The 26,071-nt window shown below is 31.8% G+C and overlaps 1 protein-coding gene across 2 annotated transcripts in view; it reads left to right on the forward strand.

Annotated features, from left to right (window-relative positions):
• Positions 1-26,071, forward strand: part of LOC145285843 (wee1-like protein kinase 2) — a 52,818-nt gene that overhangs the window by 10,255 nt on the left and 16,492 nt on the right. Inside the window, exons 2-4 of one of the 2 annotated variants that reach the window (XM_080134286.1) lie at positions 20,715-20,760; positions 22,486-22,655; positions 25,730-25,851. In XM_080134286.1, coding sequence (XP_079990412.1) covers positions 20,715-20,760; positions 22,486-22,655; positions 25,730-25,851 — 338 coding nt within the window. Of the gene's footprint in view, positions 1-20,711; positions 20,761-22,485; positions 22,656-25,729; positions 25,852-26,071 lie in introns of both variants that reach the window. The other variant, XM_080134285.1, reaches the window with a different exon arrangement.

The raw sequence follows: 26,071 nt of genomic DNA on the forward strand, positions 1-26,071 counted from the left end.
GCCATGAGAGAAGAGGAATGAAAAGCATCTTAATTTAGCGTTTATAAAATGAAATTAACAGGTGCGATAAACTTAAGATGACGCGACTGCAAGCCAGTTTTTGCTTGCTTTATACTGAAAAGCGAAAGAAACATGTGATCGAAGTATCTGGAAAAAATAGCGCGTGAAAGTCGGACAAATTAAATACACACGCAATCCTCGTTCTTAAGTCATTTAGACGTGATATAAAAAGTGTTAAGAAGCGAGCCGAGTAAGAAGGCCGACAAAAAAAAGCCTTTTGCAGACATACACAAAAAGCGAACATACATACATACACACATTTTCGCTTTTATATCTATATATATATATATATATATAGATTTAGAATTGGGAGGTCCCCCGTTTTAATGACTTAATGAGGTCAACTTTGACTGCGAGGTAGCATTTTATTTACTGCGGGAACGCTTTTTTTATTTTTATCCCCCCCCCCCCCCCCAAAGATGTTTGGGGGGAAAACCAGTTCCCCATAACAAGGGTATTGTCCAAATTGAATAGCAATTGTCTGATATAAGGAGAAACTCCACATTGATCAAAGCTGATTGCTTTTGGACGTTCACGGTGATCGCACCGGGAACGATGTCTTAAGCTCCGTTTCGCTTTTATTATTATACGAAAAAGCTTAATACACATGCGGCGAACGAAAATTGTTGAATATTTATCTTTTCAAAGTCAGGCAAATTAAATAGACAGGCGACCCTGGTTGTTAGCTCGTAGATATTGTCATTTAGGCGCGATATAAAAAACTTTAAGAAGTTGTGAGACGACCGATCGGTTCTCAGAAAGGAGCCTTCCTTGGACATACATGAAAACGCACACACACACATTTTCGCTTTTATATTTATAGATAGAAGATAAAAATCGATAGAACATTAACTATAATAATATATACAAAATCTGCTAGAATTAAAATTAAAATATATTTAAGCTTACTTTACGACCATGCTGCTTTGGGTGTTCGTGCTAGCTTAGATAAATACTTTTGCAGTTTTAACAAAAGAGCTACAATAATATCAGAGCGTCTCCATTTACGCTGAGCATTTACAGAATGCCAACATTAATATATTACACGAGTCCTCTGTGGGATTTCCACAGATCCCGCTAGTTTTTATTAAGAACAGACTCTAAATTTATTTGTAGCTATTAGGAAATAACGTAGGGTTTGTATTACTCGAAAAAGTTGTCAAAAAACAAATATATAACAAATGTTATCAAAGGCAAGATAAATTACTTTTCTACCTAACTGGATGTTTTTTGTATTGAATGTATTCAGCTCGAAAAAGTGTTTACTGATGTATTGGAAAATTTAAAATGGCGCTCGACTTTCTCTTTGACACGGTAAGTTTGGGAAAAGGAGTTTAAAAGAACCCCAAAAAAACTAGACAGAATACTGTTAAAAAACCCACCGAATATATGTTAGCCCATGTCACAGTAACATATATTGAGCGAGTTTTTAACAGTATTTTGTATATTTTTTTATTTTTAACTCCTTTTCCCAAACTTACTGTGTCAGAGAGAGTCGGGCGCCATTTTTAACTTTCCAATACATCAGTAAACACTGTATGTTTTTCAAGCTGAATAAACATGTTACATTAAATAACAACACTAAACACATATCCAGTTAGGTAGAAAAGTAACGTATCTTGCCTTTGATAACATTTGCTATATATTTGTTTTTGGACAATTTTTTTCGAATCTGTACAGTAATACAAACCCAATAACGTATAGTCCATATGGCAAAACGCAGCAAAAACGCTTGTATTGTCCTAAATGCTTCTTATTTGTCCCTATCCGTAGAATTTGGTTTCAAGACACATTTGTGCCATTTTCGAAATGTTATAACTATCTGTGAATATCTAGCAATTACTTGTCCGACAGGTTTTGACTAGGCTTTGCAAGACAATTTTTCCCCCGCATGGAATATGGGTTCCTAGTGTTCGCTGGAATTGGCACAATCTTCTTAGACTCTCAGGTGTCTACGATGTTGTGCCACTATACTACATGTTCCCAGATGCAACCCTGTTCCCTTTGGAGTATATGATCTGCTTGGATTAAATCTGCTGTCTACCCATCAGAATGTAACAGTTGCTTCTGTTGCCTACAGATTATTTCATGGTTCTTGCCCCACTGCAATGCTTAAATATCATCCTGTGCTGTGACTGAACAGACCAAACCTACAATATACATTCACATTAGACCCACTGCATAATCACACTGGTATTTGCTAAGAGATTTACCGGCAATCTCCTTTCGCATTGTGTTCAGCAGTCCTGAACCTGCTGCCTCAGGATTGTGTGAATGAATATGCATCATTGTCACATTTTCAGAGTTCTGTATTGTCTAACTATCGTGATGTTAAGTTTTATGCATTCCCTAATTAGCTTAGTAGCCTTTATCTATTGCTAACAGTTTTTTATGACCATGGCTTAATAAAAAGAAAAAAAACATTACTTGCCTCACCACAAAAGTAGTTAGGCAGAAGGTCGGTTTTTGATCCTTAACCAAATTAGTTATGGTGGTACTTATGCAGCAGCTTTAGTTCTCTGGAACATCTTGCGCACAGACAGCATGTCAACAAAGCTCGTCAATCTTCTGAAAGCATGCTACGACTCCACCTGCGCCAAAGTACACTGTTATGGTTCATTCGACATGCTCTTTGGAGTTAAACAAGCTTGTGTTCTCTCGCCTATCTTGCTTAATTATGCCATGGACTGGATCATTGACCATGCATCCGCAAATTTCCTGCTTGTCGAAGTTGGCTGAAATTTCTCTCTTACCTTCCTGGTCTTTGCTGATCACATTGCCATATTGGGGGAGAGCTTCGAAGACCTACACGTAGCAGTTGACGGCATGCATGCTTATGCCTCCCAAGTGGGCATGAAGATAAACGCGTCAAAGACGAAGATACTTTTCGCTGACTTCGTTCCATCCCCCCCCCAAAATGCCAATTTCCCTAAACAGTATTATCATTGAAGAAGTCTAACGCAACACTTCAAGTATCTGAGATCGATATTCTTTGCCACTGGTGGAGGGTCATTGTTTGCATCAAATTTACTTTGGTAGCACAATTAGTTACCAAATTATGACCATTTAAAGTTTGTTGGAAATTAGAAAATTTGTTGTTTTGTTTACTTTTGGTGCAAAAGTCAATTTTTACAATGTATAACTAAAAATGTTTAGAATTAGTGTAAAAATGTTATGTCATCTTGTAGTAAATGACAATTGATCATAATGGAAGCAAATTAAATCCAAGCTAGCCTAAAATCCCGCCTCTTAAAAAAAAAATATCTATATATATATATATATCTCGTATAATTAATGCAGAAGCATAAATCTGAATATTTATATAAAACTAATGGGACCTGTGGAAATTCCACAGCGGCATCTTTAATATGTAATATATTGCTGCTGGGCATACTGTGGATGTTCAGCTTGAATGGAGACCCTTTCGTTAAAACTGTAAAGGTATTTATCTTAGTAATCTGGTTAATGTAGTGTCAGAATATATTTGTTTATTACGATTTATCTTCAGTATCCTTATAGAGGTTTGTGACATTTCCATTGTATAGACGCCCGACATGAATGGAAACTCAGCAAAATCAATATCATCTATAGACAAGATGCTACCCTTGTCTTCTATCAAGAAGACATATTTTAGTTTTATGTGTGGCCCAAAAACTGTATCTTTTAAAAAAATTTTTTATTTTACATTGCGTCTTTGGTGATCGAGAGATCCTATTTATTAGAAAGGAGGATACGAACATCAAATTAGTGTCTCGGTATACTAATTGAATATTCGTAATGTGATCACCTATCCTCCTTTTTAATAAATAGTATCTCCCGATCGAATAAGTTATAATCTGGAAACTGACACGCGTGCATACGTTAATGGTACTATGGTATTATATATATTCATTTCAACAGTTAACACCTGGAATCTCTAATTATTCATAGCACAATAGAAATCAAAATAGATTTTTCTTTTAAATTATAAATCAGTCCAAACCAGAAAGGTTGGTTTATGTAAAAAATTAAAAAATCTGATTTGCTAAGATTTTTTGTCAAAAGCTAGCCAAAACCAAATATAAATAAAGCAGCATCAACAAATAGGATAAATACATTTTAAACAAACTTTTGTAATGCACATTTAATATAATTGAGTTATTAATTTATATCTATACAAGCAATAATGTTTTGATAATAAAGACTAATTCCAGAGCGAATTAAAAATTGTCTTTTTTTTTTTTTAATCCGTATCTGTGCTTACATAGTTCTGGTTTAATTTAGGAAATTTGGATAGTTTTGTGTTTTCTTGGTTTTCGTAACAATTAAACCTTGCACCAACCTGACCTCTACAACAATTCTTCTACTAGTGAGGATTTTATTCTTGATAAGATTAGAATTGTTTTTAAGGTAAAATCTTTGATAATAATTTCTAATGTACATGAAATGCTTCAAGTGAACATTTTTTTTTTTTTTTTTTTCTTGCTACAACTTGTTTCTGTTTCATGTGATATTTATCCAACCCCTCACAACTTTGACCTTGTTTTTACCTTAACCCGTGAGAAAGAGGATGAGCTTGTAGGGATTTAGATAAGAAGGAAATACTTGTGTTTATAATTTACTTTGATTTGCCGTCGGCAAATTTTTTTTAGGTTTTAAGCTTTACTATTTTAGGAGAAAGAAATCTGAGTCATTTTTGCATGACAATTTAAAATGTCTAAATTTTAATTTGAGTGCGTACTTAAAACTATGATGTCACTAGTTGGATAAAATTACTTCCGCTCTGAGGGGAAGAACATAATTGAACTAAAATCTGGGAGAGTTCAAATCCTCAAACCTATCCTAGTGTTGGTTTGTGTTTACAATTCCTCCCACCTATAGGTAAAAAAAAAAAAAAAAAATCATAACCCCCCCCCCAGTATTGCACGGAAATAAGGACTATCCTTAAAACTATTTTTATGAATTGAAAAAATATATTTTCTTTTAATCCAACACACTTAGATTATTGATGACCCCACCCCATGATTGAATATTTCAGTATTTTTTTTTTTTTTACACATGTAGTCATACTAAATCATAATTTGTAAATGTGTCTTTGTTAGTGGCTGAGTTTTAGACAGGAGAGACAACTTTTCACCTAGAGTGAATGCAATTTGTTCATTGCCAACCCCTTGCAAATGTGAATTGATAATTCTGAAAGTTGTGTTATTTTAATTTTTATATATTTAGTTCTAACTGGGGATGGTGCATCTTACCGGATATGAGACAGTCACCTGCTTCCTTAGGGATTCCAACAGATCTTATGTATATCTAAATAGTTTCATGCGTGGAAGTCTGACATTAAATAACTAAAGTTTCAGTAAATGGATAGAACCATCTATATTTTGAATTCTTTTAATTTTCAAAAACTAATTATGCTTTTTATATTTTTACGTGTGTGTGTGTGCGCGCAATCATCTCTCGAAAGAGACTCTTTATTGATTCAGCTTAAGTTGGAAATATTTTTATTGTTGATCACATCTTAAGAATTCTTTTGTTATATAATAATTTGTACTTTTTTTTTTTTTACTTAAGCATGGTGCAATTAATACTTCTGACACCTCAGCAAAATTGCGGTTTCTTTCTATCTAATCCATAATCTCTGCGTATAGTATGTCTATGGATAAGCATATGTGCATTCGATGGCATAAAAAATTACAGTAAGCATACACCTAAAACAAAAGCTGCTTCCAAATTTTCCTGCAAGATTTATAATTAGTCTCTATTTACTTTCCCACTGAGACTCAAGGTTTTTAGTGTGTGAAAAGTTCAGTGGACAAAACAAAAAAAAATGAAAAGAAAGCACTTTGTATTGGAATAAAAATTAAAAGTGCATCATTTTAGAAGGATATCTCTTTCACTAACAGAAGAGAGAAAAGACTTTGCTCCTATCCTAAATAGGAAAGTCACTTAAAAATTGTCACCGTCTCTCCAAAAAAAAAAAAAATACTAATACTTCAGTTAACTGATGCTGATGTTTACTTGAGTAAATATTGAATTGCTTCTGAAATTTTGATTTAGTGGATGAAAATTGACTTTCAAAAAAAAAAAAAAAAGTAAAGTGATTTTATGCTGAAAAACATGTCAACCATTTTTAATAGGAAACATGTTTATGACATAACTGTAATATCAACTAAAGTTTTTCTCATTTTTTAACCATTTATTCAGTACTTTTTATCAATTAAAGTAGGTATTGTTTTATTGTTTCCTCCAGGGTGGAGGTTGTTTTATTGAAGGTTGTTAAGTGTTAAGACATAATTGATGGAACTTAGCGTTACACATTTAAATTTGACAGCCTAATTATAATTCTCTTATCTTTATAATACTATTATAAATACAAGTTTCCTCCTTGTCTGGGAACTCGTTTGCCTGTAGCACTAAGAATGGAATTTCTATGTATATATTCAAGCAAACATTAGCTCCAATCAATTGCAACTGACTGAAGTATTAGTATTGTCTTTTTCCAAGTGACTCAAATTATGAAAAGTGGGCTTGGATTTTTCATAACTTGGTCACACTGTATGTTGCATGCTACTATTTGGATTTAATCACAAATCAATGTGATGGGTTAATTTATGATTGTAAAGTTTTAAAGTCTTGGCATATGACTCTCATGCCTTCCACGTGTGTTGCAGTGCACAAATACTGATAACGTTAAAGTATTTTACTCTCAAATAGAAAACAAAAGAAAGAAAATCCAAATGACTGAATTTCAGTGGTTTTGAACCAACTACCAGAAAGAATGGCAATAATTTTCTATATGGTTAGATTTGCTTGAGCCCCTTCCTTTTTTTTTTTTTTTTTTTAAATAGGTGGTTAACTAGTCTACTCATAAATTACAGTGACAAGGATGGTCATAGATTCTTCTCACGAGCATTTGGCCTAATTTAATTATAACTTTTGTATAATTTTCATAATTTTTTCAAAATATATTTTGTTGGAGGGGAAATTCTTGACTATAAGAATTTAAATTTTTGTTCCATCCAAAGTGTCCCTTTATGGCGTGCTAGATAATCTCCACAAAAAAATCTTGTGTTTAACTTTGCCCTCATGAAGAAACAAATGATACTTTGGTTAAAAAGATGTTAAGACGCACTTTAACTCTTTTCTCTTGTACATGTTGCGAGCTTGCCATGCTAGTATAACTGAAGTATCCATGATGGATAATACTATTATTGTTATTGTAATTGTTTCATACAAAAAGTCTGAAAAAATGTAACGTTAAATATTCAAAGCAACTTTAGCTTGTTTTGGAAGATTCTGTGCATGTGAAAATGGCAGTATGTATGTTTTCTATATCTATGAGGATATCACCCCCCCCTTAGCTATATTTGGTAATACAACTGGCATAGAAAAACTAAAAAAAACAAACAAACAAGAATGCTGAAATAACATCCATCTTTCTCTGCCAATCTTGCATTGCTTTTCTAGTTGGCACTGGATTTAAGGAATGTGATGTTACAAGTTTCAAAGGATGCCAATTGTTTTGCGAAACAAGGAGATCAATAAAAAAAAAATTTGGTAACATGCAAATGACTTCATCTATTGGGGAAGGGTTATCCAGCTAACACAACAGGCGAGAAAAAAAAAGTGATTACTTAAAAGTAATCACTTTAAAAGTTAAATAGAACGTTTTGCATTTTATGTATTGCACACTTGAATGAGTCAACATTCAAGTAAAATAGAGCGATTCAAATGCAGTTATTAATTGCTTATTACTAGCTCGAGTAATTGCTTTGTCTGCCAACGTTAACTCAATATTTCTTAGGAAATGGGTGTTTTTTTTTATCTGTTTTTTCCTTTTTTTTTTTTTTTCAAAAAAAAGCATCCTGCAGATTGCAGTATTCAATAAAATGAAAGTAAAAATGACAAAAATTCTTTATTTTCACTAATACAAATCTGTTAAAAATACATTTACTTAGATTTTTTTATTTCCAAAAAAATGAATGAATTACAATTATCAATTATAAATAATAATAAAATATGCTTAAATATATTTTGATTAATGCAGATTTCATATTCATTATTATATTTGACCCAATATATAGTAATGATTAAAAAAAAAAATGACTTGTGTGTCACCACTGAGAACCGAAAGCTTTAGCTTACAATTTACTTTTCCTTTGACGTTAATGCCTGACTTATGAAGACATTTTTGCTGCAAGGCTAAAAATTAAAACATGAACCAATATCTATTACGTTATGCATGCATATTCGTAATGCCGCCGTTCAAATGTCACGGGTCAAATTTCACTTTTTCTTTTCTTTTTTAATTTAATTTTCACACTTTTGCACCGGTTTTTCCCAGTTAAAACCCAGATATAAAGTTTCATATATATATGATATATATATTTATATATATATATATATATATATATATGGATTCGAATACTCTATACATGAAGTTTCATGTCTGTAAACCAAAAACTGACCGGAGTTTGGTAGGCAACATTTTTTAAACAAACTTATATATGCATGTATGTATGTGTAAATATATATAAAGTTTTGTTTACTATAACCTTACGCAAATATTACGCAAGTATAAATCATGTAGAATATCTGCATGAATATAATTACACGTAATATTTAACTAAAAATGATCATCCCATAAGAAAATGGAAAAAACTAATAGGGAATTTATAAAAATGAAGGTTTAAAAGAATATGCAAATTAGATCTTTTGCAAATGAATGAAATTCCACGACCCATATATAACAAAGTTGTATTTTCTTTTTAAATAGAAAGAAAGGTTTTTAATATGAATATCAATACACACAAAACAAATTTGAGTATAGATTTTCAAATGTAGTTAATTTTGTAAAATGTCAAATTTTGTCTTCTGATTAAACGATTACTTCAATTCTTTTAATGAATTATTCTAAACAAATTAACTCTTTCTACAATATCTAAAATATTTCTAATTTGTAAGGAATTTAGTGACGGTCCTGTTCTTTGTATATTTATGCAAAGAAGTCCCTTCTGATTACCATGTGGCACTTTTATTGGTATAAAACTAATTACTGGATATTACCAACAAGTTCATTAAGAATCTTTTTAGTAATTTAAATATTTTAATGTTTCAAGATGCTTGACCATAGTCGTACATCCCAGCTGCATGTCTTCTAGGCACATTATCATTATCGCCTTGATTTATTTACAATAAAGTATTTTTTTTATCTAAATTTTACTAGGATTCGTTCAATCCCTGCAAACCATCAATCCAATCCCACTTATGCTCTGTCTGTACTCACTCTCCTCTTTTAAATCAATGAGAATTGTGAGTGTTACACAAAAAATATGAATATATACCAGTTATGCCAATATCTATTACGTTATGCATGCATGTTTGTAATATCACCGGTCAAATTTCACTTTTTAAAAAAAATTTTTTTTTTTTAAATGACTATGTACGTTTTCTATATCTGTGAGGATAGATATATAGGGCTATATATATATATATATATAACACAACTTCGTTTTTTTTTTTTTTTTAAATTTTTTTTGATCCCCTGACAAAGGAGGGATTGGACCTGGTAAATCACTCCCATTCGTGTTTTTTTCCCCCACTTTTCTCTATAACCACGCCTTGAATTTTATTTTACTTAGTATTTTTTTATTTTGCACAAACACTAGTCATGGTGAAAGTAAATTCTTCACTGGTGGCAGGGGACTCCACATGCTCGGTTTGTTTCCACTAAAATAATGTGAAACTACTTGAACTTGCATGTCATTTGCAAGTGTAAGTGTTGTATTTTCATGAAGACCTGCTCTGGTAACCCACACTTGATATAAATTATATTTGTATTATAATTTCATTGCAATATTTTTTACATAGTTTAATTTTTTTAGTATCATTAACTTTTAGGACCAGATGTGTATGTGCGTGCATGTGCACAATTTACTTTGTAGCAGAAATAACTGCACTTGAAACTATTTGAATATGTGCATATGCAAATATTTTATCATTACATTTATTTATTTATTTATTTTTCCTCTTGATTTCAGGAGTAAAATATTCAACATCAGAAAATTTTGTCTTTTTTATTCAAAATTTCAAATTAAAGTTGTTTCTAAGAGATTAGTTTGATCTTCTCTGGAGACATTTGGGGGACATTTTATAATTTCAATGCAATATTTTTACATAGTTTAATTTTTTTAGTATCATTAACTTTTAGGACCAGATGTGTGCGTGTGTGTGTGTGCACAATTTACTTTGTAGCAGAAATAACTGGAGTGTTCCATTACTTGTATATGTATTTTTCTATTTTAGTGGACACTTTCATTTTGAATGAACAGACAAAAATGCACTTGAAACTATTTGAATATGTGCATATGCAAATATTTTATCATTACATTTATTTATTTATTTATTTATTTTTCCTCTTGATTTCAGGAGTAAAATATCCAACATCAGAAAATTTTGTCTGTTTTATTCAAAATTTCAAATTAAAGTTGTTTCTAAGAGATTAGTTTGATCTCTGGTTTCAAAATCCTGCAAACTGCCTGCAAGACTAAAGATACCGAATATAACTAATTCTTCAATAGATGGTTGCAACATTGACTGAAAAATCGGTTTCATCAACTGAAGAATTGAAAGATAAGATAGATATGCTAAGATGTTCACAATTAATTAAAAGCGTCTGCAGTATGTTTGATGGCCATTTGTGAAGTGCATGGCAAATGTCGGAACATATCTGAGTGATGATTTGCATGCAAAGACAAACACCTGCTTAAAACATATGAAATGTTGATAAAAATAAAGATGGAATTTAAAGCAAAAAGACATTTGGGGGACATTTTTATAAAAAAGAAGATTGCTTTAGTTTTCTAGATAAGTGCTCTTGCGAATGTACTTCCGTCGTCCTTAAAATAAACATAATTGCTATAATCTCGCTTACTGTCGGTGTGTAGTTGTTTTCTATTGCTAATCACAGTTGCAAGTCCTTCGTTGATAAGGTTCCAAATTTCCAAATCTAGCCATACTGAAGAACCATGATATTGCGAAACCTGCCTGTAGATAACATCTTATATATTATATATATATATATATATGTATTAAAGTTGATTTTTTTCCCCCCCCTCTCCATCTACAGTTCCAATAGGAAAAATAAATGAACACTTCTCAAACAGAATTTCCTAAACCGTGTTTCACAAAACTGGCACTACACTTCATTCTTTTACAAAATATTACATTCATTCTAGCAGTCTCTCACGAAAAGACATATTCTCACAAAAGCAGTAACAAACACTTTAACTCTATTCTTCTGTCGCATTCTCAGCAGTGATTTCTTGAGAGCTACCATTATTTCGATAGCACCACTTCTTGGATAGTATCAATTTGTATTGTATGTATTTCAACATATTACAAATGATATTCATTTTTAGTTTGTTATATACGTACTGATTTGAGGAAAATATATATATAGCTTTGTTACTTAATAATTGGTATTTCCAAATTGAAATTTATATAAAATTTGAAGCTCAGATCACCCACACTTTTTTTTTTTTTTTTTTTGTTGGTTCCCAACAGGAGGGTGGACCTGTAAATTCACTCTCGTCTGTTTGTCTGTACGCACTTTTCTCAATAACTACACCATGGAATTTTTGAAATTTTGCACAGACATTAAACATGATATGATAAAAATAACAAAACAGATTTTTCGGGTTGCTTTCGGGTTAAGATGGCTGAATTTGACACTTTTGTGTTTATTTTAAAAAAAATGACTTGGATTTTTATAAAACTTTCTGAAAAGTTGTAACTAATTTCTATATAATTTTGTTTGTCTATACTTCGCGATAACATTTGGGTGCGCCCCAAGGGCTCTTTTAGGGCTAATAAAAACACTCCATTTTTGGGACTATTTTACCATAGTTGTCCAAAATTATTTTTGTATGTCTATTTAGCAGTTTTGCAAGGTGCTGAACTCAAATTTAAATATGTTAAGGCCTTGGGGACTTTTGGGGATAAATGGGGAGGTGGTGCAAATGATGGACTTGGTCATTCTTTTTTCTTTTATATGCCTCGTTTACTGTGCACTCACGTTATGTCAAATTTTATTTTTGAATGCCCTGAGTAATAAGCATGTGAATATCAGTACAAAATATTTTATTGGTTTTCAAAAATTGTCACATTTAACGTAAGAAAAAAAAAAAAAATTTAAGTTAAAATAATTTTTTTATAAATTATTTAAAATTCACAATTTCCTAACAAGTTTTAAAATTGGCAGAAATTTTGGAGACGCATGTGCGCACACGTGCAATGGAAAACTACAGTTTACTGTTGCACGTGCATGTACATATGTTTCCTAAAGTCTGGTTGATTTTTAATGTTAAAAACAAAACTCTAATTATGCAAATGTAAACTTAAATACATTTTATTATAATAAATTATATTTATTAATTTTTATTATAATAAATTATGTCAAGTTTTCTACATTATTTAAAATTTTTAAGCCTCAGAAAAACTGCTAGCCATATGTGTGGGTGTGTTTACCTTTCAACCGTCAAATCTAGAGAAGAAATTTCAGCTGTGTTGGAAAATAAATACAATGCCCAGTCAAGATGTGTATAAGTAGGTTATGGGAGGAGTATAATATATTGCGTAACTTTTATTTATATATCCTTTTGCTAGTTGGCATTTAAAAGTGGATCTGGTAGAGTACATGTTGTTTTTTGCTTTCTTAAACGAAAACTATTGGCTTATTCATATTTCTTCTGTGTTTTTAGTTTCAGATTCCTATGAATTATTTAATATTCATTTGAGATTTTTTTTCTCCTTGTCAGGTCTTTTTTATTGATGAAAAAGTACTTTGATATGAATTTGAAATTTATTTTTTGTTGTTTAGGTATTTAAAAAAAAAAAAAAAAAAGAAAAAGGTACTCTGTCTACATTTTTCAAAATTTGATTAAATAAAATCTAATTCCTGAAAAAATTTCTAACTGATTTTTTTTTTTTTTTATGAAAAGTACTTTGATATGAATGTGAAATTCATGTATAAAAAAAGAAAATATAAATTTTTCAAAATTTGATTAAATAAAATCTAATTCTTGCAAAAATTTCTAACTCTGACTTAGCCATTGTTTTCAATATTTTGTGTAAATGCAGCTTTCCTATTTAAATTGAGGTTGAGTGTCATCTCAATTAGACTGATTTTTGATGAGTAAAGTCTATTAAGCCTTTATATACGCCACAATCATGTTGGCACAATCATGTTGGCACACCGGTTCTCACCAGATCACCGAAGTTAAGCAACGTTCAGCTTGGCCAGTACCAGATGAGTGAACATTTGGGAAGGCGAGGCGTTGTATGTACCACAAGGTAAAACATCAGGTTGAGAAACTGGCACGGTCTATCTTTCTCTTGAGGATAGATGGGGCTCTCTTAAACGGTGGTAGGCACCCCATCTAGTGATGGCGTCATGATAAAAAAATACCCTTGATAGCCCTGGCAAAGCATCATGTATTCAGCTACCAACAAGAGTTGAATTACACTACAAACTCGTTTAGTGAGTTCAATCTCGGCTGGATGGATGGAAAGTCTTTTTCTTTGACAATTTAATTTTTGTTTTTCTTAATATATTAACTTCAGGTTAGTTGTACAAAGATCAGTTTAATTTCTTTTTTATAATAGACAGCTCCATATTTAAAGAAAATATTTCTTTTTAACATGCTTGCATGTTTCTCTAGAAGCCTATTTCAGTTTGTCAATTACATTTGGATTGCTAAACAAGCAGATTGAATGAACATTCTCCACTCAATAATAAAGACCACTGTGTACTTCTATCTCTTCATGTAAAACATGTGCCCGTTCCTGGATGAAACCATTTCAAGTGGTGAAAGGAAGTGTGACAGCAAGTCAATCACCTCAGATTTATATGCCTATAAGATTAATTTGGAAAAAAAATCCTTCATTATAATAAAAGCCAATGTTTTCTTTTTTATATTAAAAATAATTTTTTGAAATCAGAAATTATAATTTATATATGAAAAATTAAATTACTGACAAGTCTATGATTTTTAAGCGAATATTTTAGTAATACATATTTAGATGAACAGCATGTGAGAACACTGGCAAAGCATATTTTTGGTTGTAGTATGTTAAGAATGTCCATGTTTATAAATAACTAATTTGTATATTACTATTTCTATAACTATCCCCATTTCCTTGTAAACTGATGCCTCCTTCAATTATTCATTAAAGTTTGAACTGGGCCTTGCACGTATCAATGAATTATGCTTAAAAGTATTATGCATACCTTTCTCGTGATCTTCAAATGGATATTTGTGTGAATGCAATACCTTAAAAGGATAATTTTCCATAGATACAGTTTTTATCAGAACTCTTGAATCACTAAGTCAAAATTCTCAACTCTTGGCATTTCAACAGAACAGATGCTGACCAAAAAAAAAAAGTGTCTTTCACTAGTTGTTTAATTAAATTGGTCACACTTTCAAAGTAAATTTCTAAATAGCAACATATCTGACAAATGCCACCATCTGTTCGCGTTGCTAGATACCATCCCTCAAACAAACCCTTCTTTCGAAATGTCTTCGATGGTTTGGTTACTCTTCACCGGCAACCAGATGACCTCATCCATGCCACCATCAACTCAGCCCCATTGCAGAAACGATGTAGTGGTCAGTTGAAAATCTGGCTTGGCACGGTAAAGCAAGATGCCGATCTGATTCTGTGTTCTCGCCTCTATGGAGTGTGCTGCTGAAACCGCGAATGGCTGGACCTGATATCAACTACAGCTTCAAACTGAAATGCCTAAGTGGAGTCTATACGAAACGCAGGAAATTCAGTTGGAGAAGCCTGCTCAACCGACCCATGGTGACCGCTTACACAACAAAAACAATATCTGACAAACTTGGCATCTGACAACAAACAATGTCTGATAATCTTAATAAGCTTATGACAACAGCATATTCTTTTCATTGTTTTGACTCTAGTATATATCCGATACAGGTAGACACAATCAACCAAGAACCACATCACTCTATATATAAAAACATAAGATATCAATGGATATATACCTGAGAAAACAAGGAAAAGAATATGCTCTTGCCCTAATGACCTAAAAATCTGCTTCATATTTTTTTTTATTTATTTAAAAAAAGATTTTTTTTAAAACGAACATCGTCAAGATTTCATTGAACTTTGACCAATTTAAAAAATAAAAACATCAGGAGATACACGAAAATCAACTCCTTTTATTACTCAGAGATGCGACTAAAAGAGGTTGAAATTGAGCTGAACTTTCCAGTGAGGGAAGAGCGCAGCCCCTTGTGTGTGTGTGGAGAAAACTTCAAAATTCATCAGAGAAAACAAATTTGTTGTTTACTACCCATATATTTATATAAGCTATTTCTTTCTTAATTCAGAAATAAAATAAAAAGCTATCTTATCCAATTTCAAGATAGCAAAAGTTGAAATTTTGCTGAATCAGCATTTTCTATGATCAGCCATTAGTATTTTCAAACGATCTAAGTCATTAGTGTCCTAGGTTTTCAAAGAACACTTAAGGTGTAGCTATTCATTTGTGTACCAGTGTAAAGAGAGAATACTCACAAAAATTCATGAAAATTTTAAGGTTCCTAGTGTTTTCAATTCTGAAATCATCGAAATACGGTAAAATAATTTGGATCTTATTAGAATGCGTGGAGTAAAAGTGGATCATGCAACTTATTATAGCTCGTACTAAAATTGATTGCGTTAAATACTAGTTCTGTTCTAGGTGATTGAATAGCGATTCCCCTCTTCTTTATCTTAAGCTGCCCCCCTTTGTATCATGTGAAATCCTGTGTGTAAATTTACATGCAGCTCAGTAAGTTACAGTCAAAAGCAGGGAGAGATCCGTAGCAGTAGGTCTGTGCCAGTGCTCAACATCGTGATTCAGTTTTATTCACTGTCACCGTCACTTTTCTTTTACGTTCTTGCCTTTTTATAAATTTATATTTTTGTTATCGGTTCCTCTGAAAATGATTTAAAAACATATTGAAAGCGTTAGGGAGCTTCAAATTTTCATTAGATTTACGTTGGTATTTTTTTTTATGTTTCGATAACATCTAATTCTTGGGCAATGAAAAGTTACACTAAAGACCAGGACGCTAATGACAGGTCACTTTTTCAAACATTGATCACTTACAAACCTTATGGCTTTGTACACTGCGCAAAAATGGATGAAATTTGTCACCATTATACATCTTTAGTCAATGAATTCAAACCCCTAACAAGGTATATTGTCATTTGGACATAAGGCACTACTACTTGAGATCATGTTTACAGGGAACTATTAATATGTAAGTAGTTGAGCGAAATGACTGTTCACATAGCGTTTAAATTTTTGCATATTACTGCAGTTTGGGAAACGGGGAATTTTGGAGGAAATTCCTAAGTCTAGAAGTCTGAGGAAAAAAATATTAACAGTAGAGAGCTTTCTGGCATCTGAGGACCTCTACAATGAAGGGGTGTGATTTTTCTGTTTGATTAGTGTTGAGATCAAACAAAAATATAATGCAAAGGGGAGTAACTCTATACTTTGGGCAAAGTCACCTCCCTTTGTCCATAGTCCTAAACTTGAATTTCTCGCGAGATGAATGACCGGAAGTGGGCAGTGTAGGGAAACCAGAGTGGATTTGAAAATGGCGAGATGGACATCATTGCCGTTCATCCATTTATCATATTTGGACTTCTAACTTTCGTCTATTATGTTTGGATTGTAGTTATGTGTCTGTGTGTGTGTGTATGTCTCTTAATAAAACGTATATTGTTATGTAACACTGAAAGGTTTCCTTATTTGTTCGTGTTGCGTCTCTTTCCTTATAAGCTGTTACATACCCAACGTGAAGGCTGGACTCCCTGTGGTAAGATATTTTATGCTATATTGATCTAACGCATCCCACGATATAACAATTAGTTTGGGAGTATGTACGTCTAAAGGGCACAAGTGTTCTGAGTTCATCAGAGCACATTTCATTAAAGTACTTGTAAAACAACTACAGGGATCCAACGTTGTAACGATGGGATGGATTGAAACTTAGTTGATAGCGTGTGACCTATTATATTGCAGACTTTTTACTTTGTCTAAGAGAGAGAAACTAATGTTAGATACTCCATGCATGGGCGAATGGTGGCTATGTAGAGATACAAGATACTCTCTGGTATTGGTAATCTCTTAGCATTGTAGAGGATGCTCACCTTCTTTGCAGCAGCTTTGGCAATGTCCTCAATGTATTTGTTCTAATTAATGTTAGCTGTAAATGTTAAGCTGAGAAATTTAAATGAACTCTCAGATAGGATGTGAATAGTCATGACAATCCATGCTTGAGAAGGATTCTTATAATTATTAAAAGAAAGAAGCTTAATCTTAGTAGCATTAAATGTTATCATGCATTTACGCCCCATTCGACTACATCAGCAAATATACCCGTTTCTAACACAATTTCATTCAGGAGGTCATTTATGGATATTCGGAATAAAGATTGATCTCTGAAGCACTCCTGAATTAATATAATATTTGGATTACGTTCATTAAAACAACCTGGGTGTTTTCTTGTCTCAGAAGCATCTGATCATATTTAGCATTCGTCCAGTAATATTGTATTAAAATTACAGAAAGATATCCTCAAAAATGAATCTATTTAAGTTCAAAATCCTTCAGTGACCTTTTGGACACCCTGTATACATAATGTTGGCTTGAATGAGTAAGGCTTTGATTTATTAAAAAATCCAAAACCGCTAACTTAATACGTAAAACTAAAAACTAGTGATACCATATGTCTTCAAATGTCTAATGGGAAAATATATTACGGGTCACTTGTCCTCCTCCTCCTCACAGCTCGATTTACAACATCTAATAGCACATGGCATCCTCAAAAAATGATTTTAGCAATAAATTGATAAAAATACACTACCATCCTTGCTGTCTCAAATTGCAATCTGCACCCTCGTCCCCCCATTGTCAAAACTTTACTCATATTAGCAAACAATTTTACCCTCAACCAAGTTTGATAAAAGGAAAGTGTATACTAAAATGATTTTGAAAGCATTTTAATTGATTTTTTTTTTTTTTTTTTTTAAATTCCCAGCCAATAATAATGCAATTGTTACTAATTGCAATTTTTTTTTTTAATGACTTAAAGTTTTGGAAGTGCATTTAAATGACATTAGTTTCATCTATAATAGAAATCTCACCTGTCTGTTTAAATGTGTGTTTGTATGTTTGCCTAAAACTTTCAACATAAGCGATGGATTTTCACGATCAGTATCATTTTGAAGCTCAACCCTTCGTACGACAAATATCAAAAAATTGGCCAAAAAACATTAATTCCTTCACCCCTGAACTGGGCACTTTCCTACAGGGAGCGGGTAACAAAAATTTATTCATTTATTGATTGTTCCTTTGAAAATTTAGCCAAACACGCTTGTGGCAAAAGATTTTTCTTGAATTAGTTTAAATATAAAAAAAAAAAAACGACTTAACTTTCCTCATGCGATCATAGACCAGTTGTTATAGTGGCAGCGTTATCTTAAGATTGCATGTTCGAACCAAGATATCAGATAAATTTTTGTTTTCAATTTTTAAAGTTTTAATATTGAAACGGGGTTATGCCATTTTTTTTTCGTTCATTTTTTTCCAGTTTTTCCATCACGTTTGCTGCTTTTCTTTTTGTTCCGATTTTTCTTTCTTTCTTTTTTTTTTTTTAAAAGAAGTTTTAACATTTAAACAGTTATTTATGCCATTTCTTTTTTTGTTCACTTATTTATTTTGCATCACATTTGCTATTTTTTTTTTTTTTCTGATTAAAAACAAAAAAGTTATATTTAACCAGGGATTATGTCCACTTATTCTTTGTTTTCCATTTTGTTTTGATTTACCCCCCCCCCCCCACCTCACCACACTCGGGCAATGCCGGGTATCCCCACTAGTTTTAACCATAAACAAATAGAGGCATATTTAACTATAAACAAATAATAGAGGCATATTTCACTGTTAATAAATATTATGCACTAAAGGTTATATATACAAAGTATTCAATCAATAAATGGATAACTAAAACAAATTTTTTTAAAGGATTTTTGAGATGAGGATTTTGATTACTTGGCCTACTGTTCTTGTCTTTAAGGTTATTCTCAACATTTTGTCCGCTGTAACATCACTTTTCAAACGTGTCTTGAACTGAGGAGTCCGTAATGACCCGTGGTGCAACAGATATAAATGCTAATAATCAATTTTAAGTAACCTGGTGGTCGGATGTTCAGTTCTCGTAATTACGAATTGACTTCTGCATGATGGAACGAGAACAAGCTAGTCCGTGGATTAAAGGATTTGGTTTAAAGTCCTAAAAGATGCCCAAGTGCAACAAGATGTACCTGAAGAAGGTCAGAGGTTACATCAACTGAAACGTTGTGAATAACGATGGAAGATAAGAACAGTAGTCCGAATAATTCAAATAATAATTTTAACTTTGATTCCCCCCCCCTCCCCCAAAGCAGCTTACTTAAAAAAAAACAAAAAAACTTTTTAGTGTGTATTTAAATTAAATCCACTAGAATGTATTCCTGTTTGTGGTAGAATGTTTCAAAAAGATTTGCTTTAAAATAAAAGGCAACAAATGTGAGGGTGGGGATGTCTAAAAAGCCAGTTTTAACAATAATTTATGATAGTATTTCTTATTTTGGTTTATTTCAATACATATGTACAATGACCTTTTTAACTAAAGCCAAATCATTTTAAATGCACTCAAAACTTATTTTTCTCCAAGGGTGCTTATATTTTCTATGCAAGGATTTTCGTTTTAAAATTGCTGCTTTGAAGAGGGGGGGGGAATTATCAACTCGCTTTGTTATTAGAATATCAAATTTACATTCTTCATTAATTTGTATAGGTAGAAAGCATTTTATGTGCATGCTAAATTTAGCAGGTGAATCTTTAGATTTAAAAATGTTTTTTAAATTAGTGACATTTGTTTCAAGAAAAGCAAGTAAAATAGTTTTATTTAATAGTTTTTGCAAGTAAAATGTTACTGTATTTCTGAATTTTTATTTTCGTGTCTTAAAACTCCGAATAATTTTGATTGATCTGATAAAAAAAAAAATCACTCTTTATTTTTACTGGAGCTAAAAGTGTTTTCAAATTTATATCAAAGTATATGGCGGCTAAACATGCACTCATTAATTAAAAATTATGCAAAATGCAACAGCAAAAATGACTTTCAAAATCTTTTTATTCTAAAAAATATTAAGAACTTTCAAGTTGTAAGTCAGTCATTTAAGCTGGCATGAGCTGATCATGTTATCATTTTTCTCTCTCTTTTTTTTCCTCTCAATAACTTAACCTACTCGAACCAAACTTCAGTTGTGGCTATTGTCACAATTGACTGGCCAATTTTAGTAAGACAACTGTATATTTTTTTTTCTTTTTTTTTTTTTTTTCAAAATGTTGTGACATTGTGGTTGATTGCCTCAACTGCCTACCCCCTTCCCATCTTACAAATGATATTTGAGACGTTGAAAGATTATGTAATGCATCTATTTACAGCTAGAAAATGATATCAACATTTTTACACCCCCCCCCCTCGCACAGAGTAAAATAAAATGTTCTGATCCTATTTTTTTTAATTTCTTTTCAGCAGTGATTTATTGAATTTGCTTGAAGAAATTGATTGTCCTCAGCCAAAAGTAAGTTTCTCTTTTAAATCATGTTAAACCATTTTGATTAAACAATTCAATAGATGCACTATAGAACTCTGAATTTGGCTGTAAAAATTGTTCTGTAATCAACCATTAGAATACATGCATTCTTTCTGCTAATGCATATGTGGTTCTCACCAGCGACTATTTAATTGGTGCAGGTCACAAGGAATGCCCTAGGACATATTGTTATTAGGGCTATGATAGAGAATATTCTTTTCGTTATTTTGACTCTCGAGTATATATCAGTTAGTCTATGTTTTTAGATAGTGATGTGGTTCTTGATTGATTAAATGTGTCTAATTGTGTCGGATATATACTCGAGTGTCAAAAAATAATATTCTCTTGTCATAGCCCTAGTTGTTATCCTACAAAGTCACTGACTGAAGACTGAAAACAAAGTGCAGTAACCAGAACAGACCCTACATCTTGCTCTTAGCTGCAAAGTTGCTCCTGATATTACATTCTGGATTACCTCCCCTATCGTTAAAAATGAGATTTATGGTCACTTGATGTAAAGTAGCAACAATCTAGTTTTCCTGAATATCCTTTAAACAGTTGATAAAACGTTTTACTATGTTTTCAATACTGGCTTGTCTTGAAAAATGTAATGTTTCTCTATATTTTTCATACAACAGGTACACCAATAATATAAGTATATATCTATATATTAATATAACGTGTTATTTTGTATGACACGCTTACATCTTTTTTCTTCTGAGTGACTGTCGTCTAATTGTTATGACCTTCCATTTCTTGTAATAAATAATTTTACCAAGAAGCGTATTTTATGACTGGCCTACGCCGTGTGTCTCTGCTAGCTTAGATAAATGTTTTGGCAACTTTAACAAAAGAGATACAATAATATTAAGGCATTGCTGAATATTCACAGAATGCCAACATCAATAATTCACATATGAAGGAGTCCGCTGTGGAATTTCCACAGGTCCCACTAGTTATTATAATATTAATTTTTACATGTTTGCTTTACTCTGTTAAATCAAGGTGTTTTATCACATTTGGTTCAAAATCTGTTTTCCATGTTGGCATGCAACCATTCAACTGTATCATTTGATTAATATAACATGACATTCAATATGAAGGCTGGAGCCGTGAAAATTTCTTACCTGTTCTAAATTCTAAACGATTTTTTTTTTAATTAAAAATTTTTTTTTTTATATAAACCATTTTATATTAAATGGTGTAAATTTTCCAAGTAATTTTAAATGATGGCTTGATTTTATACCTGTTAATATGCAAGGACAATTTCTAAAAGGTGAGGTCGCCAATGATGCAATAAAAAACGTAATTTTTACAAATTTCATCTGATGTCGCTGTTGTTAAATATGAAACTCACTAAAATGGTTTTGCATGGCCTTTATGCTATGATCAAAGATCTCCATGGAAATGCAAATATGTAAAACACCTGCGTTGTTTTATTTATATTTGAGTATCTGCATGCAAAATATGGTCATAGAAAATTCTGTGGATAGAAATTGTCTTTCTAAAAAAAAAAACAAAACAATATTTCAAATTTTTATTACGAATCAAATTTAGAGATTTTAATTGTCTATATTGTCAAAATACCGCAAAAAAAAAAAATTAGGCTCATAAATTAAAAGCATCTGAAATTTATATTTACGGCAAAGGAAATCTGATTTTATTAACTCTGAAACTATGTTTTTTTTTTTAATATTTATTATTTTATTTCAGAAATTGGCACTTCGAGAAATTAGTACGTCTCGATATACAGAAGAATTTTATGAAGTTTCTAAACTTGGCGATGGGGAGTTTGGAAGTGCTTACAAATGTGTGAACAGATTGGATGGCTGTGTTTATGCAATAAAGAAGTCTAAAATGCCAATTGCTGGTAGTCAATATGAGTAAGTTTTTTAATAATCTGCTGCCAAGGGAGGTAATTAAACTCTGCATTCTTGCTTCCAACCATAATTTTTATTTTATTTTTTTGTTTTATCAATTTTAGAAAAAAACTCTTTCCTGTTATGGATATTTGACACAAAATCAGAACACTGATATTGTTTAAAAAAAACAAAACTGCAGCCCCTCCTTCCTGAAATTGTAAACTGATTGTAAAAATTTACAAAATTAATGGTATTGTTGAATTTCTAGGTGTATATCAATAAAATATAGTTCAATGTTATAAGTTACATTGATGCTAGAAATATCACGCATATTAGAAAATAGTTTGGTGCAAGTCTATAAATGGTCCACAAGTAATCTTTTTTACTATAAAAATCTGAAAAAAATCTTTAATGTATGTACTTGTCACTGCATAAGGTCATATTCCAAAAATCACAAATCGATCAAGTAGTTTTTTTTTTTTTTTTTTTTTTTTTTTTTTTTTAAGAAAATCAAATATGAGACATTTTATCAAAGAAAAACTTCCCACCATCTTGTTTTTGAATGATACACTGCTAGCGACACCTATTGTTTATTAAGAAATGTTAGTTTAAAGAAAGTGGGGTATCACTTTTCTATAATTTAACGTATAATAATCAGACTTTATGACCACCGCTAGTGTAAAACTTGAATTTACGCCGCTGAAATACATATTTGCCGAATTTTTGTTGGAGGAGCGTCAATGTGTGGGTGCTCAATTTACGTAAAATTCTTCATATATTGGAAACTACTCATTTGCTGGAATTTTAAACGTTATTTTTGTTTTCAACATCCTCAAAAACTTATAAATGTCTTAATTTTCCAAGTTTTTTTTCTATAGTGTGGAAAGTCAATTGTCTGCCCCTTTCTGGTTTTATATTCCCAACATTGCCATTCGCTAGCAGTGTATCATTCAAAACCAAGATTGTGAGAAGTTTTTCTTCGATAAAATGTCTCATAATATTTGATTTTCTTAAATAAAAATAAAAAAAAAAACTACTTGATCGATTTACGTGATTTTTGGAATAGGACTTTTTATGCAGTGACAAGTACGTACATTATAAAGATAACATTTAACAAAGGGACACAACTCTTTGTTGGCAATAAAAGTTATACAAACCATTCTATGTATAGTTTAGGATAAATATATCATTTACATACTCTAGCATTTTGTACCATTTTATTTTACAAACATTGTATCCTAGATTATACCAAACACAGATACAACAGTCTCTGTTAATACTATTTTTTTTTTTTTTTGTCTGTTGCTATCATTAATTCTAATTTATATTTAAAGCTGTTTAAACATGAAATAATTCAGAATAATAAAAAATAAAGTAATAAAAAAAAAAAAAATATTAAAATCTGGCTTACATCACGAATGCTTTGATAGAATTATTGAAATTTTTGTTAAAACTTATTGATATTATTTTATTTTTTTTTTATTTAACTATTTGGACTATTATCCTCATCTTCTAGTCGTTTTCACGACGTTTTGGCCAATTTCCTCTGGCCTTTGCTTCGTCAGATTAACCGCGATGGGATAGGAATGTTGAATCCTCAAACTACATCCACAGCAATTGCTGCCTTCAATAGCTGTTATCTCACCACGGTTTGGTCAACTAATCCTCCGACCAGCTTTGGGTGGGATCAAAATTGCACCTCTAGGCAATGCTCACCTGGAAGCTTAAGCAACGTTGAGCCTGGTCAACACCAGATGGATGACCATTTTGGAAGGTTAGGTGCTGTATGTACCGCGCTGAGTTGTAGAAATTTCCAGGTTGGTATTTAGGGGCACATTAATTCATCGGGAGAGCCCCCCCCCCCCCCCTCAGTCTGTGTTAAAACTTGCATCTAGGAGAAGGTAACTCTGATGTAAAAATCTGCTGTTTACTGTATACTCTGTCTTGTGGCAGTCATCTGCACCGACGAATGTTAGCAGTAATATCAAAAAGTGTGGTTGGCGCTACACAAAGCCTTCACCACTATAAACAAATCATCTGTGTGGATTTCCGAGCAACTTAGTTTTTGTGGCGGAACCACATGTCAAAATTGACGGAGAGTCCATTAATTTTTTTTTTTTTTTTAATATATGATTCAACAATTAAACAAGATCACAGACCTATGAAAGCTACAGACTGGAAACCCTAGATTAAGTTTGCACCTTTTAAACGCATCACATAATCTGAACTAGGGATTCTAAACCAGTTTTGGATTTCTGGTTTGTAGTTAATTAAAATATTAGCAAACAAATATAGCAATAATGTTTTGTTTTACACTAATTTAATATGCAAATGAATTTTAAAATTAAAATTTTTTTTCATTTTAAATTATATACTTCTGAGGATGTACTATTTGCCACAAGTGATTTTTATTTTTTTTTACCAAATTTTTGTTTGGTAAAATATTTTATTTTTTTAAAACATTTTAAAATTGTTCATTTACTCTTAGTATAAGATTGATAGGCACAGTACAAACTCCATTTTCTAATTGACATGTTTAAATATGGAGTTATCTTTTAAACCTCAATCGAATTTTGTTGTAAATTCAGTTGGGGGATAGGTTTTTTTTTTTCCTTAAACCTACCAGACCTGAGCTACTGAACCTAATTTGCTGCTGTGCCTTGCCTCCTGGCAAAATTGGGAAATAAACTTAAATGCGTTCGTAATTTTTTTGGCTTTTATCTACCGCCAGTATTCAGCCTTCATGTGCCAAGCCCCCCCACCCCCCTCCAACAGTTGGTGCCCTTGGTGCCCAGGTACTTTCTGCAGTGGGTGCACCAGAACCTTGTCTTCACTTTCTTTTGGGAGTTCTTTTTATAAGATACTCCAGAATGTTGTCTGTGGTATCTCGGGTGTTTCTCCATACAAACAGCACAGATGTGGTCAGATGAGGTGCCGCGATTGGGTAGCTATTTTTAGCTCTCTGGCAACAGAGAGCTAAAAATAGCTACCCAATTGAAAGGATCAAACACTAGTGTCTATAAGTATTAAAAAAAAATATATATATATATAACGACCTTTTTACTTTGTATGTATTGAATTTTTATCTTTTTTAGGCGTACTGCTTTAAACGAAGTTTATGCTCATGCTGTTCTTGGTCAGCATTGCCACGTTGTTCGTTATTACTCTGCATGGGCAGAAGATGACCATATGTACATACAGAATGAATTTTGCAATGGTTTGTAATATTGTTCAATATCGCCATTTTTAACTTTTCTATTTGAAAATATTAAGTTTTATAGAATATATTTTAATATAAATTTTTAAATATTTCCAATCAATTCAGGTTTGAAGTAGGATAATTTACAAAAAACAAATTTTTTTTTTTGTAATGCCATTTTTGAGGTGAGAATATTTTTACATATGATATGTAGTATATGTAATATTTGTACATAATT

Source organism: Euprymna scolopes, chromosome 10 (assembly GCF_053919585.1).
Source record: "Euprymna scolopes isolate OS-2025 chromosome 10, ASM5391958v1, whole genome shotgun sequence".
Taxonomy (NCBI): Eukaryota; Metazoa; Mollusca; class Cephalopoda; order Sepiida; family Sepiolidae; genus Euprymna; species Euprymna scolopes.